Here is a 7,851-nt window from a genome sequence, read left to right as displayed (position 1 = left end):
CCACAGCCAGGGCGGAGGGGACCGTCCCTCCGTCCTCAGCACCCACTCTTTCCTGAGCGCCCTCTGGGAGCCGGTGCAGTTCCAGACACTGGGGGTTGGGGGGGGGATGTCCCTGAGAGGGGGTCACAGGCAGCAAGGAGGCTCCGTGCAGGACGAGTCAGCTGCAGGGGCTGCTGGTGCTGCAGAAGCCAGGGCAGTAGAGGTGGCAGCAGGGTGGGGGTGGGGTAAGGGCGGCCCAGAAAGGTCTCTCTGAGCAGGTGGCCAAGCGGGAACCATGCAGGAGCCCAGCAGAGGGGCCCAGAGGCCGCACGGGGGCCGGTGAGGAGAGCTTCCTGTTCCAGCCCTGGCAAAGGCACCAACTCCCCGTGGGGAGCCAGGGCCTGAGCTGCCTGGGAGACCCGCACCACAGCTGCAGGAGGGGTGCTGGGCCTTTACCCAGCGGGGCTGGACCGCCCCTTCTGCCTCCAGGCACTGGGGCCAAGCCCAGCCAAGCCCTGTGGCACCCGGGGAGAGGCATCCGCCCTGCAGGGTGGCCGGTTAATGATTGGCTGCCTTGTTCGGGGTTGTAGATGCCACCGAGGGCCCAGTCCCAGGCCATCGCGGGAAAGGCTGCCCCTGGGCTGGCACCCACACCAGTGTTTCGGGTTATACAGCAGTTTTTGAGTTTGAGCTCCCGCTGTCACCACATGGGCAGGGGGCCGCCTCCCCAGAACCCATGGGGAGTCATAGGGCAGCAGGGTGGTGGGCTGGCCCAGCTCCTAGGGGTCTGGGCCTCTAGAAGGGATGGGGAGTGGGGCATGGGCTCCAGGGGAGGACGACCTGGGGGTTCTGAAACTCTGTGCTCAGGCCAAGGGGAAGACAAGTGGCCTGCAGGTGACCGGGGGATCCACTGCCCGCCCCTGGGTGCTGCACCCAGCAGGCCCAGGCAGGGGGCCACCAGCTCCTGAGGTCAGGCTGCCTGCCCCTCAGTCCAGGACTTGGCTGGAGGAGCTCTCCGCCCCTCCAGACTAACCGACAGCTACCCTCGGGCAAAGGGGTGTCAGACCACAGTCCAGCAGAACGGAGCCCTGCAGGCCCCCAACACCTGGTGCAGGCAGGCACACAGGTGGGAGTGCGTCAGCCTCTGAGCGGGGTCAGGGAGGCCTCCCCACAGTGGGGAATGCCACCCGGGACCCTTAAAGTGAGGGGGCGCTTAAGGGGTGCATTAATTTTCTGGGGCAGCCACAGCAAATTACACAAACTCGGTGGCTTGAAACAACGGAAATGTATTCTCTCACGGTTCCGGAGGCCACCTGCTCCCTCCGGAGGCTCTGGGGCGGGCCCTTCCTGCCTCTCCCAGCCTCTGGGGCTCCAGACGTCTGGGAGCTTGTGGCCGCGTCCCTCCGGCCGCTGCCGCATCTTCCGCTGGCTTCTCCCCTCTGAGTCTCCTCCGCTCTCCCTCCCTCTCCCTCCCTCTCCCGAGGCCACTGGTCGCTGGATTTAGGGCCCATCAGATAATCACATCTGCAAAGACGATTTTTCCAAGTAAGGTCACACCGCACTTTCTGGGCCTTAGGACGTGGACACACATGGCACGGGGACCACCATCCACCCTACAAGAAGCAAGTGAGGGCTCCCTAAGGAGAGACACCCTGGTGACCCATGCAAGACTCTGGAGGACAGAGGCAGGGGGCCATGCAGGGCAGCCAGCGGCCCTCCCACACGCCCTGGCCTCCCAGACCTGGGTGTGAGCTCCTCTCAACCCCTTGGGGAGGCATGGGTTTGCTGAGCGCCCACTTTCTGTTCTGTAAAGAGGCCGTGGTAAGGGGAGATGAAATAACACAGGTAAAGCACACTGAGCACAAAAACATAATGGGTCAGGTCTGGGGGCCTGGCACAGATCTGGGGATCCTGAGAAGGCTCAGGAATGTCCCGGGAGGACGGAGGACCCAGGTGGGGGCTGTGCCCATGCCACCCCTCCTCCAGCCTTGGCCACTGCCCCTGGTGCCCGGCCTCCTGCCCTTCCCCATCCACCTGCTCCCCTCTGGGCCACTGGGTCATGGTTGCTAGGAGACAGTTGCCTGGTCACCACTGTTGTTTCCCTGGCACAGGGCTCACACCACCTTGTCGGGCAGGCAAGAGGGGCAGGCGGGTCACCAGCGGGGGTCCTGGCTGGCCCTGAGGGCCGGGGCCTACCGTCCCTTGCCCCGCCCAGCCCCCTGGCCCCAGGAGCCCTGTGGGTCCTTTCGGGACTCTGCCCAGGAGCGTGAGGGAGGCGAGCGAGGGGAGTGGACGGGTGCCTGGCTGGGCAGAGACCCCCAGGCCAGGCTGAGCAGGGCAGGCCTCCAGGCGTGGCGGCCCTTCAGGACCAGCTCCTTTGCTCAGGACCAGGTCTGTCTCCCAGGACCGACCCCCAGAAGGGACGGCCTCCTAAAGTCTGCGGGGACCCACATCCCCCCAGACAGCTCAGCCCTGGCCAGAAGGCACCAGCCTGACGAGCAACGTGAGCACCTCCTGAGCCCCGCGTCCCCAGACGTGTATTTGGAGGATGGACCTGGCAGGACACGGGTGTCACCTCGTTTTCCTGGATGTTTCCTTCAGGTTCACGAGGGTCTTCCATTCATCACACCGGAGCGCCATTTCCCGCCAGTCTTTTTACCTGACCAGGTAAAAAGTTTATTTAAAAATTCGTTATAAAGTTGTTTCCACCAACCCCTCCCTGCAGTCCTCGCGGAGGGCCTGGTGCCATCACTCCCCCACCCCCGGGCAGGGCCACTGCAACCCGAGCTTCACCACCATTGATAACGGTTCGGGAACACCTTTCAGCACAAAGCTTGCTATTTAGAATGAGTCCGTCAGAGAGACTCTGAGAAAGGCAATTGCTCGGCAAAGGCTCTGACCCCTGACCCCGCCCGCAGCCCCGCAGGCCACCACGTCCTGCAGCCCGGGGCACCCGCACCGCGTTCACCACACGCGTGCACGCCCAGAGTAAGGATTCTTTTTCTTAATTTTTGTTAACTTGAATGACAAGAAATAGTCATTCATGGCCTGTTTAATTCTTCGTGGAAGAAATAAGATATACAGAGTTAAGACAGGCAAACAGAGGCACAGGCTTACAAGGCTTGTTCTGAAATCCGGCAACTCCGTGCCCACCTCCCGGCTCCCGTTTCTGGGAGCGCTCACTGCTGGGTCCGGGTTACCCCGCAGAAGTTACCCTTTGCTGGGCTGTGGGGGCCAGGGGCTCCCTCCCACCCCCCACATTCACGCTGTAACCCCCAGTAACGCTCCTTGCAGGCGGGTCACTGCCCTGCTCGGAACCAGCCTGGCCCTCTCCGGCCTCACCGTCGCCACACAGGCCCTCCTCCAACATGGGTGACCAGGCAGCTGTGTGCATGTGTCACACAGGCCACTGGTACTCCCAGCCCACTCTGCAGGTGGGGAAACCGAGGCACAGAGCTGATCCACACCACAGCCCCAGCTTCCTTTCCCAGGTCCAGCTCAACTGGGGAATTCCCTGAGGGGGGTCTGGAGACCTCCCACCACGCTGGGTGGGTCGCAGGAGCCTTGCCTCCGGCTCTGAGATGTCTCCGGCTCCGCTGGGTGCCTTTCCTTCTTTACATTCTCCTTTCCAGCACACTTCCTCGCCTTGAGCTTCTCACGAGGCTGTACTGCGTATTTCCATGAGCTCGTCCACCTTGTCTGTCCCTTTGTTCTAACCGTCCAGTCCTGCCCCAGTGTATTCCCAGGGCTGTGTCCCCTGCCTCGGGCTCCGCCACCACCCCCACCCCCACCCCCGGCCCCTCCTCGCAGGGCCCTGTTTCTCTGTCTCTGGGCGTCAACCCGTCGCTCACACCTGGGGGCCTCCATTAGATGTCTGTTGACTCAGTGGCCGCTCACATGGGAGTGCTGGGGGAGAGTACTGACCGTCATCCTACTTGGGAGCCCCCATTCCCAGCAAGGTGCGGGTCTCCCAGGCAACGCGGAGACCCACGCACACACGCACGTGCGCACCCTCCCCGTGCTCAGCAGGCTCCTATCCCCCCCCACACCCCGCAGTCATGCTGGGCGGGGTCCAGCCGCCACAGAGGAGCCCTCCCGTTCTGGGTGGGGCAGGGCTGGGGAGGAGACGCTTGGCAGGGGGGTGAGAGCCTCCCCGCGCCCCGCCCCGCACCCAGGCCCTGTAACCGTGTTGACAGCTGTTCCCAGTTTACCCTCTTCTGTCCTAAGTGGGGACAAAGGTCTTGGCTAGCATCTCTTGGGTGACCGGCTGGTTTGTTTGCAAAGCGACTGTCCTCTTTGGAGGGCAACCTGCCAGCCCCTGGTATGCAGATGCAGGAGCCCCTCTCTGCCTGCCAGCTCCCAGGGTACTGGCCTTTCCACTGCTTGTGTTTCTTCAATCTTTCGGAAAATCCTAGCCTCCCAAGCAGCCCCCAAACTGGGAAGGACCTGTCAAGGAATGGCTAAAATTCCCTAAAATGTTCCCGAGTTAGCCACACAGGAAAGGAGCCCTAGGGAGGCATCATCCTCATGGCCCTGCCCTGACTCTGGGAGGGGACTCCTCAGGGCTGCCGCCCCCCAACCCCGCAGGCCTGACAGCAGCCCTCCTAACAGCCGGCAGGGAGGTCAAGCGCAGAGATGCCGACACCAGATGGACAGTCCCTGCAGGCCCCACAGTCACCACAGAGACGGGAGCCACCCACAAGAGGAAGCCCAAATCCAGGACGCTGGGCGGCACCCCTCCCCGGGCAGGGCGGGCCTGACTGCGTGCTCAGTTCAAGGGCTAGGACCACGGGCCGCCCGAAGGGCCTGCAGAGGGGTGGGGGCCACGTCTTCCCAGAGGTGCCCCCGCCCCAGTGCCCCAGCGTCTGTGGCCCGCAGCCGCACCCACTTCCTCCACCGCCAGGGACCACCTCCTCGGACCCAGGTTGGCACAAAGAGAGGCAAGCGGTCAAGGATGGCAGGGGTCCGGCGGAGCCGCCCCTGGGCACCAGGTGTATGCAGCCAGGGCCTCCCCAGGGACAGGCACCCCATCCCCAGGAAGGCCTTCTCACGGGGGGACCACACAGCCATGCCCTGGGAGAGGGGCCAGCAGGAGGCCACGTGCCGGGTGTGGGATCTAGGCCAGCCGAGTAGGGCAGAGGACAGCAGAGTCGGGGTCTGAACAGGCAGAGAGGGGTCTCCCTTGACTGCTGTGGGTCACCCATGACGTCATGATGGACATTGTGACCCCCGCCCTCTGGGCACGTCCCTGCGTCACATCTGCCCCCAGCTCCAGCCTCACACCTCAGCCTCTGCCCCACACAAAGCCCCTGCCGTTGGTAAGGAGGGACCCTGCCCCCTTTCTCCTAGGAGGCCCTCTGATTGGGCCTGAGGCTGGGCTGAGATGGGCCAAGACGACTGGGGGGACTGCACAGGGGTTCCAGTCAGATTCTGAGTGGACGCCCCCTGTCTGACTCCACCTTGTTCACAGGCTGGGCCCATGAGAGATCAATGGGGAGCCACCGAGAGGAGGGGCTCCCACGTCAGCTAAGCCAGCTGGACCAAGACGCAGATGGGCTCGGGCAGGGCCCAGGGAGGGGCAGAAAAGCCACCAGCTGGGCCAGAGCCTCTGACCACCCACTCTGCCCGCAGAGCTGGACGATGCTGACACTGCCAGGCCCCGGGCCGCCCTCCTGGAGAAGCACCCGCTGGAGGGGGAGAAGCAGCCGCCCGGCACCGGGCAGGGCCCCTTCTTCTACATCGGAGGCACCAACGGGGCCGCAATGTGAGTGGGGCCTCAGGCTGGGTCCAGCCCCGCCGCCTGCAGGCCCCGGCCCAGCCTCGCTCCGCGGCCCACAGCCCCGCGGCCCCCAGGTCACCGCCGCCCCTCGCCCCTGCAGAATCAGCTCCTATTGCAAAAGCAAGGGCTGGCAGCGCATCCAGGACAGCCGGCGGGAAGACTACAAGCTCAAGTGGTGCGAGGTCAAGTGCAGGGACACCTACTGCAGCTTCCGGGAAGGTAGGGGCGGGGCCGGGCTCAGCGGGCGGCCCTCCACGCGCGCATGCGCGGTCGCACGCTGCCCGGGCTCTGTCGCGCCAGGTGAGCAGCTGCTGTACCAGCTCCCCAACAGCCAGCTCCTCACCACCAAGATCGGGCTTCTCAGCGCCCTGAGGGAGCACGCGCGTGTCCTCAGCAAGACCAGCAAGCTGGCCCCCTGCGCACAGGCCAAGTGAGGATGCCCTGGCCCCCGACCCCGGCGGCGCACCCCGCACCCGACGCGTCAATCGCTGCTCCTGACCGCCCTCCACCAAGTCGGTCCGCCTACCCGCCTTCCCACTGACCCAGCCGCGTACCACCCATCTGTCTCCACCCCCAATAACGGCCACCATTCCAGCCACCCAGCCCACGGCCCCCCAGCGGTCCTCACACGCTCACCACAGAGCCGCCCACTGGTGTCCTGCATTCAGTCACCACTGCCTACCACACCCACTGCCGTCCACTGCACACCCATTCCTGCCCCTTGGCCCGCCCCTCCCCCCGGAGCCGTGCCCGACCCACTCGATGTGCCCACTCCTCTTCCATTCACTTGCCCGGCCATTCACACATCTGCCCGCCCATCCAAACAACCACCTACCATCTGCCTCCCTCGTCCACCCCCCACCAGGCAGGCAGCCACCCACTACCTGGTCATCCACGACACCACCCAATTCTGTCAGCAGTTCTGGTCCAACCCCCTCCAGGCATACGTCTACCCACCAGACCACTTGCCCATCCACCTACTTCCATCCAAAATCCACTTATCCACACATCACCAGTCTACTGCCAAGCCCCCACCCACTCCCCACCTCTCGACACCCCCATCCATTCTCCACACTGAGCAGCCACTCAGGCCAGGTCCTGTGTCCTCCTGGGGTACAGATCTGGAAAGGACACGACACCCGCCCCAGAAGAGCTCATGTGGAGCAGCTCAGGACACCTTGGGCCACAGAGGTAGATTCCCCCAGCCATTCTGCCCTCAACTGAAGGATGGCCTGGTGCTCGGTGAAAGGGGTTACAGGGCATCCCAGGACAGGGGATCCATGCCGACCGCTCATTGCATGCTGGGCACTGTCCTGGCCTGGAGACCCAGCTCTGAACTGACCACTCCCGAAGGCCCGAGAGCAGCAGGGGGAAGAGCAGGGAGGTGGGAGGGGTTGGGAGGTGGGTGAGGCAGCCTGCAGAGAAGCCAGGTGTGCAGAGCCGGAAAAGCGTGCTCCTGGCCAGGGAACAGAAGGTGCAAAGGTTCTGCAGAGGAAAGAGCTGGGGGCCGGGGGTGGGGGTGTGTTTCAGAGGAAACCAAAGAGGGCAGGAGTGCCTGGAGCCCAGCGCAGCTTCCTAGCAGACACTCTCCCTCCAGCCTACCCCAGGTCAGACCCCCAGAATGGCTGGCCAAGCTGGGGGAGGGGGACAACCCTCCCAGTGTCTTCCCCACCTCCCTGCTTCCCCAGCGTCCTGAAAATGGAAGACTTTTTCCCAGAGACCTACCGTCTGGACATCAGGGACGAGAGAGAGGCTTTCTTCACCCTCTTCGATGGTGAGAGGCCCCTGGACGCCAGGCCCGCTCTGGGGAGACCGGTGCAGGGCTGGACCAAGGTGGGAGCGAGATTAGGGCGGGGCCAAGGCCCTGGCGAGGCCGAGGTGGGGCGTGGTCAGGGAGTGGAAGGGTGGAGCCAGGGTGGGTGAGGTCAGGGCTGGTGCTGAGTAGATGCTGGGTGGGGGGGGGGGTCATGGCCGGACCTTAGTGGAGGCCAAAGCCTGCAGGGGCGGGGCCGTGGCTGGGCGCGGTCAGGGCGGGGCTGGGGCCAAGGCGGGGCGAGGCAGGGATGGGCGGGGCGAGGCAGGGATGGGCGGGG

The 7,851-nt window shown here is 64.6% G+C and overlaps 1 protein-coding gene and 1 long non-coding RNA gene across 2 annotated transcripts in view; one reads left to right on the top strand and one right to left on the bottom strand.

The window, feature by feature from the left end:
- Positions 1-948: 948 nt before the first annotated feature.
- On the bottom strand, positions 949-7,694 carry LOC114893344. The gene is made up of 3 exons (XR_003792865.1): positions 7,484-7,694; positions 2,555-2,638; positions 949-1,592 (listed from the first exon to the last, which is right to left on the bottom strand). It is a non-coding gene; the product is annotated as an uncharacterized LOC114893344 (long non-coding RNA).
- LOC114893343 (protein polyglycylase TTLL10-like) overlaps positions 5,470-7,851 on the top strand; it is an 8,618-nt gene continuing 6,236 nt past the window's right edge. The window contains 6 exon segments of the mRNA XM_029219065.1: positions 5,470-5,535; positions 5,538-5,743; positions 5,859-5,977; positions 6,059-6,188; positions 6,878-6,949; positions 7,447-7,532. Of these exon segments, the coding sequence (XP_029074898.1) occupies positions 5,470-5,535; positions 5,538-5,743; positions 5,859-5,977; positions 6,059-6,188; positions 6,878-6,949; positions 7,447-7,532 (679 nt within the window).

The sequence above is a fragment of the Monodon monoceros genome, unplaced genomic scaffold (assembly GCF_005190385.1).
Source record: "Monodon monoceros isolate NGI ecotype Baffin Bay Population unplaced genomic scaffold, NGI_Narwhal_1 Super_Scaffold_12, whole genome shotgun sequence".
Taxonomy (NCBI): Eukaryota; Metazoa; Chordata; class Mammalia; order Artiodactyla; family Monodontidae; genus Monodon; species Monodon monoceros.
This window is presented reverse-complemented; position numbering and strand designations above follow the sequence as displayed.